This window comes from Fusarium poae, chromosome 1 (assembly GCF_019609905.1).
Source record: "Fusarium poae strain DAOMC 252244 chromosome 1, whole genome shotgun sequence".
Classification (NCBI taxonomy): domain Eukaryota; kingdom Fungi; phylum Ascomycota; class Sordariomycetes; order Hypocreales; family Nectriaceae; genus Fusarium; species Fusarium poae.
In genome coordinates this window covers 389,628-406,776 of record NC_058399.1, presented here as the reverse complement: position 1 = coordinate 406,776, position 17,149 = coordinate 389,628, and the positions used below count along the sequence as shown (strand labels likewise).

General features: G+C 43.8%; 6 protein-coding genes across 6 annotated transcripts; 3 read left to right on the top strand and 3 right to left on the bottom strand.

The window, feature by feature from the left end:
- Positions 1–872: 872 nt before the first annotated feature.
- FPOAC1_000151 (uncharacterized protein) lies at positions 873–2,312 on the top strand (the record flags this gene model as incomplete). The annotated part of the gene is made up of 5 exons (XM_044844771.1): positions 873–1,007; positions 1,063–1,212; positions 1,476–1,589; positions 1,638–1,751; positions 1,812–2,312. The coding sequence occupies 5 exons, from the start codon at positions 873–875 to the stop codon at positions 2,310–2,312; spliced, it is 1,014 nt and encodes a 337-aa protein (XP_044710687.1).
- Positions 2,313–3,944: 1,632 nt separating this feature from the next.
- Positions 3,945–5,994, bottom strand: FPOAC1_000150 (uncharacterized protein; the record flags this gene model as incomplete). The annotated part of the gene is made up of 2 exons (XM_044844770.1): positions 3,945–3,988; positions 4,041–5,994. 2 exons carry the CDS (start codon positions 5,992–5,994, stop codon positions 3,945–3,947), a joined length of 1,998 nt encoding a protein of 665 aa, XP_044710686.1.
- Positions 5,995–7,826: 1,832 nt separating this feature from the next.
- FPOAC1_000149 (uncharacterized protein) lies at positions 7,827–9,452 on the top strand (the record flags this gene model as incomplete). The annotated part of the gene is made up of 1 exon (XM_044844769.1): positions 7,827–9,452. One exon carries the CDS (start codon positions 7,827–7,829, stop codon positions 9,450–9,452), a length of 1,626 nt encoding a protein of 541 aa, XP_044710685.1.
- Positions 9,453–9,820: 368 nt separating this feature from the next.
- Positions 9,821–10,744, bottom strand: FPOAC1_000148 (uncharacterized protein; the record flags this gene model as incomplete). Its single annotated transcript, XM_044844768.1, has 1 exon — positions 9,821–10,744. One exon carries the CDS (start codon positions 10,742–10,744, stop codon positions 9,821–9,823), a length of 924 nt encoding a protein of 307 aa, XP_044710684.1.
- A 1,872-nt stretch (positions 10,745–12,616) lies between these two features.
- Positions 12,617–15,589, top strand: FPOAC1_000147 (uncharacterized protein; the record flags this gene model as incomplete). The annotated part of the gene is made up of 4 exons (XM_044844767.1): positions 12,617–12,834; positions 12,916–14,056; positions 15,186–15,406; positions 15,460–15,589. 4 exons carry the CDS (start codon positions 12,617–12,619, stop codon positions 15,587–15,589), a joined length of 1,710 nt encoding a protein of 569 aa, XP_044710683.1.
- A 747-nt stretch (positions 15,590–16,336) lies between these two features.
- Positions 16,337–16,645, bottom strand: FPOAC1_000146 (uncharacterized protein; the record flags this gene model as incomplete). The annotated part of the gene is made up of 1 exon (XM_044844766.1): positions 16,337–16,645. The coding sequence occupies one exon, from the start codon at positions 16,643–16,645 to the stop codon at positions 16,337–16,339; it is 309 nt and encodes a 102-aa protein (XP_044710682.1).
- Between the last annotated feature and the right edge of the window lie 504 nt (positions 16,646–17,149).

Genomic DNA, 17,149 nt, shown 5'->3' with positions numbered 1-17,149 from the left:
TTTTTCACACGTGGTCATTATTCGTCTTGATTTATCACATCCTGAATCAGTTTCTGTCATCGAGATTGCCGGACGCCACATGACCGAGATACCGGTACAGAGTAGACATGACATAGCTGTAACTACCTATAGAGAGAGATGCATCAACTTAGTATCTACCTAGGTATTTTGACAGAAGCCCTTAGTGACCGGTACGCTATGCTATCACTGGGGTCACCCACTAATAAGTGTCCTGTCTTAAACGGTTTTGCCGACCAAAACCTGTTCCCTCAGTGGCCAAAGCACCTATACTCCCCGTTCTAACACGGAGCATACTTCCATTGACAGCTTAGACGAACGCTCTTAGCCCATTGATTTACAGCACCGACTACGGGATGTTATCAATAAAACGTGGCATAATCTGTTTTCTGGTCAATCATTCCCTATTGCAGACACTATGATCTACAGGGGGGGTGAGGGGAACCGCAGCACTTTGGAATCGACTCAGTGATCGGCTCCATGTACCTTTAGTACCTTGATAGACGTGTGTGTGTGTGTGTATGTGTGTGTGTTCTAGGGACCTTCTGCGACGTAGTATCAAACTAATCCGCCTTAAAACGGGCCAAGGGAACTGTAAGTCTGGTAGGTAACCAGGTTTCAGACTATAATGTCTCGGCATATGAACCCGTTCTAAGAAGGCAAAACATCCATGTTTTTGACAGATTCTGTTTTTTTAATTAAACGACTTTAATACAGATAAATAAATTCATGCTTGTTAGAGCTCAAACTTTATTTATTCCCGTCTATCCGTCACGTCCATTTTTTTCTTCTTTCTTTTTCTTTTCCTCGAGACCCTGTTTTACTGTACTGTAATTGAGCACGCACATGCCATCATGGACGCCATTCAAGAACAGTTCACCCTTCTCTCCTTGGGTCTTTTCACCATTGGAGTGAGAATGGTGGTTAGGACGCGACAAGTTGGGTTTTCAGGATGGCAGCTGGACGATTACCTGATGCCAATTACTGGTGTAAGTCATCCTCGCATACTTCCCAGGGGTCCAAACCTAACTAACTCCATTCCAGATCATATTCACTGCCGAGACAGTAGCAGCATACCTCGTCGGAGCCAAGTTCCAAGGTCTTACCAACAGTTACATGACAGAAGAAGAACGCGCCAACATCGACATGGACGGAGAGGAACACTACAATCGTGTCTGGGGATCCAAGATCCAAGTCATAGGCTGGTCCTTTTATGCTTGTATTCTTTGGTGTCTCAAGTTTTGCGTCACTGCTTTCTACGCTCGACTTACGTATGCGATGCCACTCACTCACTATTCACAAATAAACACAAAAAAAGACTAACCTTTTGCTTTAGATCGGGCTTGTCGCATCTTAGGATGCGTGTCGTTGTCGCTTACATCCTTCTCAGTGTTACTTATGCTGCTGTGTTTTTTACTATTTTGTTATCTTGTCAGCCATTCCATCACTTTTGGCAGGTCAGCCCTGATCCAGGTCTTCTTTGCCAACCGACAAAGTCGCCGGCATATGTTTTGATCGTTGTTATTCCCAACATCTTGACTGACATTTACCTGTTGTCCATTCCTTTGCCTGTGAGTAAACCAACAAACTCTTGAGATTTCTATCTAATAATTGCGCAGCTTCTTTGGGGTGTCAACATTAGTTTGCGACGCAGACTTACACTCATGCTATTGTTTAGCGGTGCTCTTTTTATCATGATGGCTGGTACAATTCGAGCCGTTACCATTCTTACCGTACGTAACCCTCGTCTCATCTGATCTCATCCCTGTCAGTTGTAACTAACAACGATACAGGCCGGCCCGAATGGCGCAGTCGCTGGTAGCTCATGGGCATGTCGCGAAACCTTTGTCGCAATCATCGTCACAAACCTCCCCATCATCCAACCTCTCCTCCGAAAAGGAGCCAGCCTCATCGGTCTCAGCGTCCTATTCAGCAAAGCGACAAAGTCTGCAGCATCCCAAAGTCATCAACTCCGAAGCAACGAAGGCGGAAGCCGGTTCAAAAACAGTCGCGTCAGAAGGACCGATAAATCCGAGACGGGACATCCTCTGTCTTCAATGCCTCAAACAACAGCCTGGGCAAGCGATGAGCAAATCCTTCCACCTCCCGGAACAAGCGGCGGCAATAATAGCAAGGGGATCGTCGTGGCGCAAGAGATCAGCGTTCAGTCGGAAGCTTTTGACGATTCAAATTTGCGCGATGTAACCAACAAGGATCCAGCGGTTCATGACTGGGGGTACGATAGTAGCAGCAACAGCAGTAACAACAACCACCACAGGGCACGGACACCATAAGGACATGTCGTCTGTTTGTCCACTGTATTTTTCTTTGTTCTTTTAGATAGATATACCAAAACACAATAATGTAATGCAAAAAAAAGTCTTCCATTCTAAATTCTTTTGGCGAATAATTACATAAACAAGGGGATCATCGGAAACACGGAAGATCCCCATCCGACTAAAGAAAACTCCCGCAAATGACCTGATCTATGGAGTCTTTAGCGGAACCGGGTTACGTCTCCGATTCATATCCCTGTCATGAACCCCCCCCCCTCTGGTCCAGGAAGGACTACAATGCAAACGGAGGTTGCCGTGGTTGAGTTTGAAGGGGGACCTTGTTAATAATGAAAATATGCTTAAACAAGAGTGGATTTGTATTATAGCCGCCGCATTAGGTTTGTCGGTTAGAGAAAAAGTTAATGCGGTTGTTTTTAGTTGTCGCTCATAAGAACGGGATCCCTTGACTAAACTAAACAATCGGGGTCTCGAAAAACGATATGCGAGTCAAAATGTAGTTACAGACTCCGATCTGGTGTAACGTTTGTGTTGAATAAAGCTATGAACTTTTGTATATCAGCGACCTGCCTAATGTTGAAGTACTCCGAGGATATATGCCAAGCTTTGGTATATGCGTAAACTCTACCGTCCGTCATGCGCGGATCTTGTCTATAACATGAATCTTAGTGAACTCGGCAAATGCCGACGATGAAAAGACCAATATAGACCTACACTCTTATTCCCCGTTTTAGTGGATCGTCTGTCCCTAGCAAAAATCCCAGGGTCTTTTCATAAATAGAAGTCTTGTGATATTGAGATAACAGACATATCATATTCGATATCGTTAGCTAGGAACAAAAGGACTAACTGACTGTTCTGGTTGTTGAGATGCAAGACTCCGCAGCCTCTATACTACGTTACCACAATGAGTTGTCTATGTTACGTACAGTGACTTTTCTACGTTGCATTGCAATGGGCAAACGGACTTGTCATTTGTCATAGGTCAAGAACAGACCCTTTTAATGAAAATCTGGTGGTTATATCTGGATTTTTACAAGGCCACTATAAGATGAAAATAATTGCCTACACCTGGTGACAGGCACGCTTCACTGCAATTTTAACACTCCCCAGCGACTATTATTCAAGATCAGAAATCGAATGGGGACAGTGTTTGTAGTATGACCCCAACCCATGCTTAACCTCTCCATGCCTAACACAAGATAAACCATCCAGGGTTGACAAGTTGACCAGCGATACTGGGGTTCATCCACGACGTTGTAGTTCTAGAAGCCCCTGGCCAACTATCCCACCACATAGCCTTACCCATCGGATCCCTTTCCCCTTCCAGAGCACTCTGTATGCACTTAACCATAGAGCTATCGCCGTGGCATACATATATCCTGTGATGACTCACAATACCCGCCAGGAAGAATCTCAATTCTTCATTGCCCCATGTTTGACTGATGCACCTTACGGGTATGCCGCTTGTACTTATAACCAAACTCGTACACGCCACTGATGCGACGGAGATAGTGGACCAAGTACCGTCTGTTTGCCACGTCTTGGCTAAAGCTTCTTCGGCGAAACTTCTCATAGGGGCGGTTCTTAGATGTGTGGCACTTGCAAGAGCCTCGATTGAGGCCATCCAGTTCATAGGACGAACTCTTCCAGTTGAAGGATGTAGAACAGCGGTTCTCAAGTTCAGTACTTTGCCATTCTGGCTCCAGTAGTGTCTCAACTGCAAACCTTCGTTGTCCGCAAACGGTGTCAAACCCAAGTAATCTCCATTCGAATTGAATGGGTTGAGTTGAGTTCCCTGCACCTCTTGTCCATTCCCATCATTGTACTCAACCATAGACTCATCTGCCTGAATCCTCAGCAACCTGTTGTAGTCTGGGCTACCCCCAGTTGCAGTGTACCTTATATATCCCGGAAAGATCTCCACTGCGAAACAACTCCTCTCCAACGTCGTTATCGATCGTAACTGCGGTATCGAAGCGACGTAGCCGTTCATTGCATAAGCCAAGTCATTTCTGTGAACTGCTTTTTCGGAAGTCAAGTTGGAGTACTCGGCAATGTATTCCATGTTACTGACACCTGGAAGGAGAGAACCCATGCAATCGCATCTGAGCTGACGTAGAGTGACGGTATGTACTACGTAGGATACCAGCTTCGCTATGGGTGCAGGTGTATCAGACCGTCCGCGAAGTCCCTCGTGCCGGAGTATCCAGTGCATCATTGTAGCACCATTATAGGTGATGGAAGAGAAGGTTCCGACTCGAAAGAAGCGCTGTTCTGGAAAGCGAGAGCAAACACAGCTATACAGGGATTCTGCGGCAAGGTATACTGCAGGCTCGGCAATTTCCCTTCCTATCATCCTGTCTGTCGATCCTGTCTTGCTGTACCATCTATTGATGATGAATTCAATTATCCAGGTGATACAGTCGATAGGTTTCTCTGTCAAAGGATGAGGCGGTTTGATATCGTCGATTGGAAACCCTGGAAAGCCCTGCTCAGTCCATTCTTTGATCTGAACCACAAGATCAGAAACATCGTCTAGTTCGCTACTAGCCCAGCCATAGCAACTCATACACTCATCCATCTTTGCAAGATAGGATGCTTGACAGAAATTACTCAACTTCACTTCACGAGGAATCGCCCCTTCTTCCTGTGGAGTCAACGTCACAAGACCTCTCTCAATCGCCACCAGCACCAAAGCAGTAGCTATACTGCCGACTTGGGCAATCTGGATGTCTGAGAGATCGTATTGTGCTCTCAAAACTTCCTTTGCTGTTTTTGCGGGTGTGAATAGTGGAAGTTGGGATATTCGATTAGGGGAACCAGCGTCTTCTACCACGAGGGTGGATATTGCTGTTGCTTCGCTCCATTCCTGTATCACCCACGATGCTGTTGAAGACGATTGAGTTGTCGAAAGTTGAACAGAGATCTTGGGGATATCTCGAGAGTGAACAGCGACTTGGCCATCGATTACCAACTGTGCATCATCCTCTTGTAACCACAGCAAAGTAGAAGCCACAATCATACAACCAGAATGACCAGTCAATGTGACGAGACTGACTTCCTCTTTATGCAATGCTGCATATACCGCTGAATAAATCTTGGCCAATTCCTTGGGTTGCAGCGTTGCCCATGCTTCCTTAAGCCAAACAGCTGAAAGGTTCCAGCGTTGCAAGATAGTAATCACATTCTGTACGGTTGCGTTTGGTATAATACTATCCGTGTACCCTGACATAGCTGAAATGACTTTACTAAGTTGATCCCTTGAGCAGCGAAGTTCTGGTTTCCTGTTAAGTCCCCAGCATGCTAGCATTTCGTGCAAAACATGTCCGATTATCTCATCCCCAAAGAAAGGTTTGAGACTGGTAGCCAAGACAAAGGCTGGTATTCCTTGCGTCGCAGTCTTGGAAACAAAGTATGCGACTCCCCCGGTAGCAAGACCGATGGTGACGAGTGTGTCTTTTAGAATCTGGAGACGACTGGTTCTACCAAGTGCATCTCTCGCCTCGTCAATTCTGTCAGGGCAAACCATCAAGCTAGACCCGAGGGCTTCCAGAGACATGACTGCTGAATTTTGGACGTCATCGTCTCGAGCAGCTTGTAGTAGCTTTATTAATACTTCAGCAGTTTTGAAGATAGTGTTGTCGATAGACCATTGAATTTGGGCGATTGCGTTAGACATGTTGGTTCACGATGGCAAGCACATATGTGGAAAATGGGTGGTCAGGCCGTGTTTTGTTGTCACTTGCAGATAGCTTATCTGATATATCAGATATGGTATTCCTAACTTGTTTGTGATTTGGGATGATCTTGTTATCCAGTAATAATGGTATTCTCGCAGCCTGATATGTGAGACTTCCGCCATGTGTAACATGAGACGCCCACTCATTGAGTTGGTCTGACCACCATAATACCAAATTCCACTCATATCAGCCGGCCATAACGACTTCCAAAAGGTGTGATTCTGCGAAATAGCGCAGTTTATGGTGAATAAGGCTGTGGGAAATGCGTGTGCCGCGTGTTATCAGTTTATGAAAGGGTAAATCGCCTGCACGCCCCTCAAATAAACTCGTCATGACCTAGAGGAGAATCAGCGCAACTGCACGTATTTCACTCTTATGATTATTTGTTCAAGTATGGAATTAAGTTCCATCCCATACTGTCACAATCAAGTATGCATAATATGACTCGACCCTGGCCGGTTGGATGTATTCAAGAATACCGATATCTAGAATAGAAAGAGGCAACCAATCTGATCTTTCGGGCGATTCTGCAAACATTCAACACGACTCTTCGAGACCACCTGCAGTTGCTGAATAAGAGATTAGGGTTCTTGTTGCTTCACAATTTGTATATATACGTGAAAAAAGAATTACCGTGGTCACTGTAAACGATGTCTACTCTTAGCAGAAGTGACATATCTGAGCTACCACAATGCCTGTGACCTGTCATCATGGGCGCGAAAGCATCAAAGACTCTGTTTGCTAATTGATACGTCTTTTCAAATACTGTGATAATAATCTTGGAACAGGCCGTTGACTATGATTACCAACAGGAAAGTGTCACGTTGTGCACAATTGAAGGAAAATACTAGCCATGATTGTCTTTCACGGGGTTGTCACAGTAATTAAATCGACCATTCAGCGACAGCTGTCACTCGAACAATATTGCTGACATAGGACCTCCAGTCCTACATATTGGTGTGTGTCGACAGATGTATCACAACCTATGAGCGAACGGTTTATGGTTATATCGTGTTACGACTTGATTGGGCCTCCTGTAGGCAGGCCTCAAGCATTGTTACACACTGCGAAATAGTTTTTACACTTTCCACTAGGTTGAGTAGAAATCAGTCTAAAGTGAGGCGCATGAAATCTCGTTGGTTGTCTTTTAGTCACGTAGTTTACGTTATAGCTGTCTTCGTTAAGAGGTAAATTCAACTATAGTTCCCTCGCTGCTGATGTTATTTCTTTTGACTCCTTTGCCCCCCCTTTTCCTTCTTTTCCCTGGTTCTGTTTATTCTCTAAAAAAGCAGAGATTACATCAAGAAGATACTAGATTTCGACTGTATTCTTCTCACATCATAATTATTCCCTGCACCTCACAGTATAAGTTCTTAAACACTCGGAACATATCATGACACTCTATCACTGGAATTCTTTACATCTAACTAATGATCCCCCCTCCCAGAGTGACAGTGGCCGTCCCATGTTTCGTTCTGGTGCTACTGATCTCTATGATAAAAACACACCTTTTTATGAGGCAAGAAAAGATGAAGACATGACTGCAGCAGAATCACCGCGGCAGGCTCTCGAATGGTCCCCCTTGTCTCTTTTTAACTGGTTGCCCCAAATCTCTCGTGCTGTCGAGTCTATTGGAATTTGGAAACAGTTCGGTCCGACTCCAACTTCTCGCCCTGATTCAATATCACGATTTCCGAATATAGATCTGATATGGAAGCCATGTGATTTCGCACAATGTTGCTTATCTCAAGGTCATAAATCATGTCATAGGATGTGGAGAACCATGTGTTCGTCGCCTGAATGTGCTCTGTTCGCAGGTCATTCTTCGCCACATTCATCATTCCTCCCTTGCGAGCGTGATGGTTGCATTTTCTCCAGAGGACATTCTTATGATCACATCATACCAAATGCGACAGCGCGCGAGATTTCTGAACTCGCCACTGATAACGCTGTGGCTGTGATGGAAGACATGGCGAAATTGAATCGAAAGGTTCTCAGGGCAATGTCGCATCAAGACAACTCGCGAGTGAATAAAATCCTGTTAAGCCAGTTTCTGCTGTCACTGGGTTACGGTATGGATGATAAACTCCAAACCATTCGTCTCGAGACTGCTGGGCGCGAGTTAAGGGCGACAATTCGACGCCAGGAACGATCTCAGCGACTAGAAAGGGAAGCTACGGAAGCCCTGTCTGCCAGTACGCCATTCGCCCTTAAGATGGAAGCGATCAAGAAAGGATTGTTTGATCAAAGGGCAAAGAGAGAACGTGTAACTTCGAAGACAGACAAGCCCTTGGCTGCTGAGCCACGATCAGCTGCCCTGTCCCCGGGACTTCAAAACCCAACTGGTCCCGCCCTAAAGGCTGATGGTGAAGTCAAAGGGTCCTCGATTTATGAGAATTTGGACTTTTCCAATCTCGAGATTCGTCTTTTTCAACTTTATCCATCTCATGGATCGGACAACATCCGAGGGACTTTTTGCTATACTGATATGTCGTCCTGCCCAGACTATACAGCGCTGTCATACACTTGGGGAGACGATACAAATCTTCGACAGATCTACTTGAAAAACGGAACTGCACTTGACATCCGAGAGAATCTATGGCATTTCCTCCGCGGTCAAAGTATGCTCATCAGCCGGCCCAAACTGTTCTGGATTGATGCTATATGTATTAACCAAAGCAACATCCACGAACGAAACCATCAGGTCAACTTGATGAGGCGGATATATGCCCAGGCTAAACATGTATATATATGGCTCGGGCAAGATGTTGATGACAGTGATCTAGCAATGGCCTTCCTTGATTCTTGTTCGAAACAGAAACTCAAACGCCGAGGATTAGGATATCGCAGTCCATGGTCCAGGCAAGAAGGAAGAGCGTTGACGCATCTATTCAATCAACCCTATTGGCGAAGGATGTGGATCATTCAAGAGATCATATATGCCCAAGACATCACCATCTGGTGTGGCAGTAGAAGCTGCGAATGGAGTGCTGCCGAAAGCCTCTATCTAAAGATGAAGTCTTTGGAGGATGAAAATTGGCAGACACACCATGAATATGTTGTTCAGGTGCTACAGAGCTCTGCCGCTGTTATGATATGGCAGCGTGCCCATTGGCGACATCCAGATACCACAGCACCGTCGTTGTTGACATTGATCAACATATTTCAGGATTGGCAATGTTCCGATATTCGAGATAAAGTCTACTCCTTGATCGGGATGGCCAGCAAAGATACAGCCGTCACGCCTGACTACTCACTATCAGCTCATCAACTGTACCATGATGTGATCGACAAGAGTAGTGGACCGAGGTCTTGTGGTGTGCTTTCTCAGATTCTAGGAATTCCTGCTGACGAATTAGACATACATAAACCAGACTTGTATGATCCCCCATCTTGATTTGATCACGGTTGGCTAATACAATCTAGGATTGAATATCGGAGACATGCTTCTGATAAATTGGTATTAAAAGCAAGGACACAAGCAGATTGGAATTCTGGAAATATGTGTTTATTTTGAGACTAAAGAAGAAGAGCTTTGTAAGAAAAGTGAAAGAATGATTCATGATCTCCTTAACTTGGTTATTAGACACCGGAATGTACATAAGGAACCCAATGTTAATCTTCCCAAAACGACTTTGTTCCGGTTAATTCTCCAGGGTAATAATATGAGAATCATTCTAACTTCAATTGAATAATACCTGTTTATGCCAGTGCTAATCCTGGCGCCAACTGTATTGCATCTACATGACAGATTGCCCTCTCTATTTACACTTGAGTTCGCATTCCTTCCAACTCCCCCTCAATGTCTTCACATGAGTTCATGACCTCCTGCTCCGGTCGCAATAGGTACTCCTCTATTTTTCGAAGTCCATAAAAGTCGTTCTCAGGCGAGCTTAGTTCCGCCCCCTCCATGCACCAGTTCCTAGTCCACCCCTTGACAACCTTTTCCCCTTGACATGTACACGAATCAAAGTCAATGATGACAGGGTTGTCGAATTCGTCTATCATGATATTGTTGGGGTTGATGTCGTTATGTATAAGACCCAAACTGTGCATATGACAGATGCCGTCTCGAATACCCCTTAAACATTTCGGTACATTAAGAGGTATACCTGTTTTTTTGCGTTGTTTGAGAGTCATGATATACTTTTGATAGCAAAGAGCTCGAATTCTACCGTCGACAACATAACATCCCCAGTATTTGGCGACATTTGGATGGGGATGCTTCATCAGTACCTCGCAGGCCTTGGCCTCCATCAGAACAATTTGCTTGATCCTATTGTTTGGCTCGGCTGCCTTGCGATCTAGACGGGCGTACTTGAAAAAGCAGTTGTTATCCATGATTCGTTCGGGTGCGGCAGTAAGAGAAGACGTGAATCTGGGGCAGATGTTCTCAACAGGGATTGGGATTGCTTTGATTGACTCGATTGCGAAAGAATCCGCCATGGCCAATGCGACCTTGTCTGGAATTTCTTCCAGGATCAGACCTGTCAGATCCAATTGACTGAAGTCAAGGTTAACAAGATCGTCCAAATCGAACCATTGATAGATTTCCATAACAAAATGATATTCCCCGTTGACGCGTACAGTGGATTCCGTGTATAAGAATTCATCCTGTGCATTGGAAACATGACACGCGGTGACTACCTCGAGTGTCGGTGGAGACACCAATGCCTTGTCCTCGGCCATTTGCGAAATATGGTCGTCGCTTTGTTAGTGTTTCTGGTTCTCTATGACGATAGCGTGGGTTTGGGATAGATGTCGTGAAGAAAGAAGGCATAAAGGTGATTATGATTTAAATATTCAGATAAAAGACTGGGTAGGCGCTTTTGGCAATTTAAATAGTTCAATTTATTAAAACTCTATGTGACTTATTTATACTTTATGATTTTAGCTTCCGAGGATGATTGTTTTTGCTGCATCCTAACTTTGTCATGGAGACTATAAGGCTTATAGAACCTTATCCCTACTTGATAACATCACGACGAGGCGAGTTTAAAGGTCACATGACTCGATTACTCATACCAAGGCAGTATTTGGTTTCGGGCCTCCTTGTCTTTGACTTAGTATTCCCAAATTAACTGGCCTCCTTTCAGGTTTACCTGCCCGGCCTGATTGCAAAAACAATGTAAATGGCTTTCTTGGCAATACACCTGGACTGGGTTGTAATACCATGTGATGTGTAAAACACACCTTGAAATAGCAGTGCGACCTGCAACCATAATACTACCACAATAATTTGTTCCAGTCCCCTCTCTAGTCTGATGCAATGCCCGTTGATAGTAGTCAACTATAATTCTCTCCAAGAGCTGAATTTGTCAGATCTCAGCTAGCCTTTAATCTTTTTGGTAGTTGGGAATGAGAAACGTGGCGAGGTTACATTCCTCAGGACCTTTTCTTAGAGGTTCTAGACAAGTCAACGCATGATTAGGATATCTCTAGACTGACGCGTTAAGACAATATTGGTTCTGACAACACCATTATGTATAGCCGAATCACACCGGCTGCATGATCTAAAGCAGGCTGTCGTGTAAGAAGCAACGGAGAAAAAGACGGAAATCAGAACGGGGCGCAGAAACGAATCAGGCACACTAGTCTAGTGCGGCTGAACCTTGGCCCAACATCACCAACACCATCTTTCCTTCGTAGGTATTAGGTCTCTTGCCGGAAATATCTCCTGGATAGAATGACAAGACATTTATTACTTTCTAGTTCATAGGTAGTAGGAATCAGACTGCCTGAAAGTACGCATAAAGGTCAGCAGGGTAGTGATAGACCATCACTGTCATCTATTACCCGCTGTGCACTCTGCTATCCCCAGTCTCGAACGCTATCGAATTCCAAGCTACTTAAGTATCGGGGAAGGAGTGGAAAGTAAGACATGCCAGGGGTATTCGCACCACCACCACCACTGTACACGATTTGGGGGGGGGACTGGCATTGCAGATGGTAGAGTTCATCCTCAGTGTTATCGCTATATTTGTTATCTCGTATATGGGATGTGTAAGGCAAACATTAAATGGGAGACGATAGTGTCATGATAAGCTTTATAGTTAATCACATAGATAACTGATACCATGGCAATAGTACACTCGTCCGTCGTTCAGGTATCGTTGACCAACGCAGCAGCAGCCGAATCTCTGCAGGGGACTTACCCCTCCTCAGCCTACATGGTTTGAAACCAAGGGCTGCAGCCTTGATGGAATCTGTAGGACTATCACGCCTGATCCTTAGAGCAAAGTTGGGGGAGGGGGTACCAAACTCCGACAGGGCTTCGGGAAGCAGGTCTAGACTAGTCCAGGAGGTTGTGTTCTCAATAGACCGATGCATATGCATCTCAGCTTGCGGCTGAGGCTGCGATGTGACAATCCATAGATGTCCCTCGCACAAACCGGTGTTTCGGCCCGTAATGGCTGAAGGCAGAAGACCGGCTGCGAGTAGAAGGCAAGCTCAATCTATATAAGGTCAATGACCGTCGTCGAGCGTAAATACCATTCCCCAGCAGTCATCAGATTTCTACTATCCAAACCTGCATATCAACAAACTCCAACTTTTTTCAGCATGTCTCGTTTCGCTTTTGTGTTGGCTTTGGCTGTCTTGATGACTCTTGTAGTCGGATCTACAGACGTCGTTCGGCACAGTAGACGGAAGGCGACAACTCATTCTATGCGCTATCTCGCACATTCACTTACCGCTGTGGACCATAGCAAGAGAGCCAAAGAGTTCAGCAACAGCACTTCACTGGACAGAGACTTTAGTGACATGACTCTCTTCAAGTTGTACGTCGATTGTTAAATGAGCCGCCTTCTGGCATATAGCGTGGAGAATATGGAGCTAACTTCGAATCTACCACTACTTAGTAAAGGAGAAATTACCAAGAAGACAGAAGGCGATTCGAAGAAACCAAAAGATAAGACGAAAAAGCAACAAGACAATCCGAACAGTCCAGATGAGAAGACCGAGAGTTCAGGAAATAAATCCGAGCATTCAACGACATACTCCGCTGGTATCGAAATTACGTGTGCCACTTGTTACAGCAAGGGTAAAGCGACTGCTTCACTCATTGTGGATGATGGCTTCAACACCAGCACCATCCTGGATACAGTCAAAGATGCTGTGACGGACACAATTGACCAGATAGAAGACTGGGCTGGAGAAATCGACTTGCTTCCATTTCGCATCCCGCCTTTAGACGTTGATCTAGACATCAACCTGCCTGACTTCCCTAGTGCCGTTCTTGAGTTACAGCTTGACGGTTTCGAACTATACGTGGAACTCGACACTACCTTCGCCGGAGGAGTCACATACCAAGTCAGTCTCTACAAGACCAGAGGGATGCATATCGACATCGCTGGAGACATGTTCCTGGGTGCAGTCCTCTCTTTTGACCTCATCCTCAGTGCCGAGGCTGAGCTCACTATCAGGAGTGGCTTCCACGTCAAGTTGGACGATGGTTTTCTCCTCAAGATGGCTCTCTTTTCCGAAGATGCATCCGACATAGTCTACAACGGCGGCAAGTTTGAGTTCCTTCCCGTGACAATCGAGTCAGCCGGCACGGTTCTTAAGGCTGCCCTACAGCTGTCACTCCGAGCGGGTGTCGAGGTCTTTGACCTAGACTTGACGCCAGGATTTGAAGTTGAGGTTGGGGACTTCAACTCGGAGGATTACGTTCTTTCCGCTGGTGCTGAGAGTCGTGTTTATGTCAATGTCGCTGAGTTTGTCACGAACATCACGGCCAGCGACGACGATGTCGACTGCGCCCTGAAGGTTCACCAAGACTACAGATTCGTTGTCGGAGCTGCTGCCGGCGCAAGTGCCGCCCTTGGCCAGTTTGCATGGGGCCCAACGGCATCAACCGAGATCCCTATCTTCACTACCAGAATCGCTGAAGTCTGCGCTGTGAGCGCTCCTCCGGTCGCGACGACTCTGGCTATTGACGCTCGTGCGGCCCAGGACGATAACGATGATCTTGAGACCACGACCCTCACAACCAAGAAAACTGTAAGTGCCATCGCATGCTTGACTGCAGGATTGCTCGACTGCCCTGCATCAATGCAGACTGCATTGAAAACAGTTATTACTTGATTTTCTGTACTTTACTAGTAAATACTAGTCTAAGCCTCTTAATAACTCTAATTTTTAATAGAATATCTATATAGATTAAAAACTTAATATATTAAATTAAGATTCTCTTAATAATTTACTTTTCTATTAAAAATATATATATTAAAATAATAATTAAACTCTATAATAAAGATTATATAAAAGAAGCTTTTAAGCTATATATATAGTAATTATTTCTTTTTTTTATAATTATTAATCTATTAAAAATAGTTAATTAATTATAGTCTTTCCCTTTAATCTATAATATTAATTATATTATAAATATAATATATATACCTCTTAGTTATTTAGCTAGATTATATATATTACTATAGCTTATTAAAAGAAATTAATATTTATTATAATAATAATAATAATCTTAAACCTAGGATTATTAAGCTAGCCTTTATATCTTTATTAAAAGATTCTTTATTAAAAAAAAAGGCCTTTTTTATAAGTTAAGATTTTAATATATATAACTATAAAAATACTATTAAGCTAGTTACCTTTAATTATTAAATTCTTTTATTTTTTAAAAAAAAAGCTAAAAAGGGTTATTTTTATAAAAAGCTAAAAGCCTTAATAAAGCTATATAAAAAGCTAGAATTAAATAAAAAATTAAAAATTAAAAAAGAAAATTTCTTTATAATTATAAATATAAAGTATATTTAATAATAGCTAATTTACTTAATAAAGTAGATTATTTATATTATTAATATCTTTAATTAAAGAGCTAAGGTTATTAATATAAGACTATAAAGGTACTATATATAGAGGTAACTAGAGAATAAGGATAAAGGAACTAAAGGTTAATTTAAGGTTCTATTAAGATAATTTATAATATTAAATTAAAGCAGGGCTAAATCTAGAGGCTAAATTCATATAATTGATCTAGATTATATATAGACCTGTTATCTCAATATCAGAGAGTAATATATATCTTTAACTGTGTCTTTAACTGGGGACAGTTATTACAGAGTCGCTGGTCACAGTCTTATCTCCAGGTGAGGAAGCAACTTGGCCGAAGACGACTGGTTCTGCTACCCGCAGTGCCATCGGATTCGGCAACAATGCCAAGGAGATGATTACAACCAGCGGCAAGCCGGCAGCTTATACTGGAGGCGGCGATAACGACAATAACGATTCATTCTTTGACCGCAAGACTGGGGGCGTGTCAAACGCCATCATCGTTGGAGTTAGCGTCGGATTGGGTGTTCCTATCATCATCGCAATAATCGCGGGCATCTTGTAAGTGCAATCTCATTCATATCTTGGTTCACGCATACTGACTTTTGATGAAGCTTATTACGCCGGCGTCGCAGCAAGGCTGCCAGAGTGAGCCCTGTCGAAACGAATCTCACAACCCATGTAAGGATAGAACCTGATGTCAAGAAATTTCCTCTAGTAAACAACTCTCGATTGGTGTCATAATTGAAGACATCAGTATGGGAACATGTTGTCGCTTCGGAGAGTGCACAGTTGGTGCATTAACGATCTTCTTGAATTATCTTAGTAAGATAGATATCTGTCCGTTTAATGGAACCCAACAAGTTCTGTTCAGCACACTTTACTTTAAATCACATACTCAAGTTCGTTCAATAGAATAATGCCAGTGTTCACTACCATCATAAAAGATAATGTTGAGATACCCAATATCCACACCATCTTTATTCAAAGCATGCGAATCAACTATGCGATCCTTTGAACAGAATGTGCATTTCTTGAAAGCAATACCCGTATTTCCTTCACATTTCACCCCCGAATCCCAAAATTGCACGCACTTCCAGTAGACGTGGTCAGGGTATAGTACTTTGATAGGTGCCATAATGTTGCCACGTCTAAGGTAAGACAGATTAGGTATCTGCTAAAGAATGTTGTCAAAAGTTTGGAGGAGAAGTCACTGGTTAGAAGATTAGTTCTTATACCATCTAAGACCAGAAACGTTACCTGACCAGATTGAAAAAAAGTTATGCTAATCACAGGGGAAAATATTGTAGTTGCGGAATCATCATGTCTCTATTCAGTAAGACTACTTTATACTTTTTTTGGTGCTACTTGAACTCACACATCTTTCTAGAACGTCAGTGAGTCGCCACAGATACCTACCAAGGCAAGTGATTCATACTTCGTTCATCAAACCTCCTCCCCTAGCACTCGTACTTCCGTGGCCTGAGTAAACTACTCTTCCACCTTGTACCGCCAAATCTCATTGCCGTACACATCATGAGTGATGAGCTCGCCAATGACTCTAGCTTCACGAGCCATCGCAAGAGCCCCGACAGTACGCTTGGCAGAGCACCCAGCGCAGACATCGTTCTCCATGTAGTTGATACGCCGGCAGTGCTCCTTACCTTGCATCTTTTCCATGAGAGTGAGCTTGGTTGTCGGTCTGCATTGCCAAAGGATGTGGTCTGGGTGGTCAATTTCGTCCGTCTTGTTTGATGCCGCGAAATCGATCGAGGTGAGATACCTTTCCGTGTTGTCCATTTTGACTGATTGCTGTGGGTAGTTGGGAAAATGTGTTTCTGGTTTGTGTTGATGTGTTGCAGGTGTCTTTTGCAAATAGCAAAGCTTGTGGTTGATGGGATTTCTTCATGGCCAGATAGCAGAGTATATGTATGCTAGAGTAGGAACAAGCTCTGCGGAACACTGGGCATGTTATGTGAACCAAGACGTTGTTTGCGATATTTTTCATTTAGGTCCGCTATCATAAAATTTGCCTTTGTTTGACAAGACACTTGTTCGTTGTGTCAGCAACCAGATCAATGAGGACAACCAAATGTCTTTGTTCACCAAAGCCTCGTTTGTTCTGGCTTCAACGTCATGATCATGCCTCAACCCCGAACAACGAAAATTAACATAATCCATGAAGCACATCTTTATGTTACAGAAAAAAATTCTATTCGATCAACGAACATCAACTAAAGAGACATCAGTGCTCCAAGCTACAAGACTCCTTCGTGACACCCCTTCCAATCTACCAATAGACTC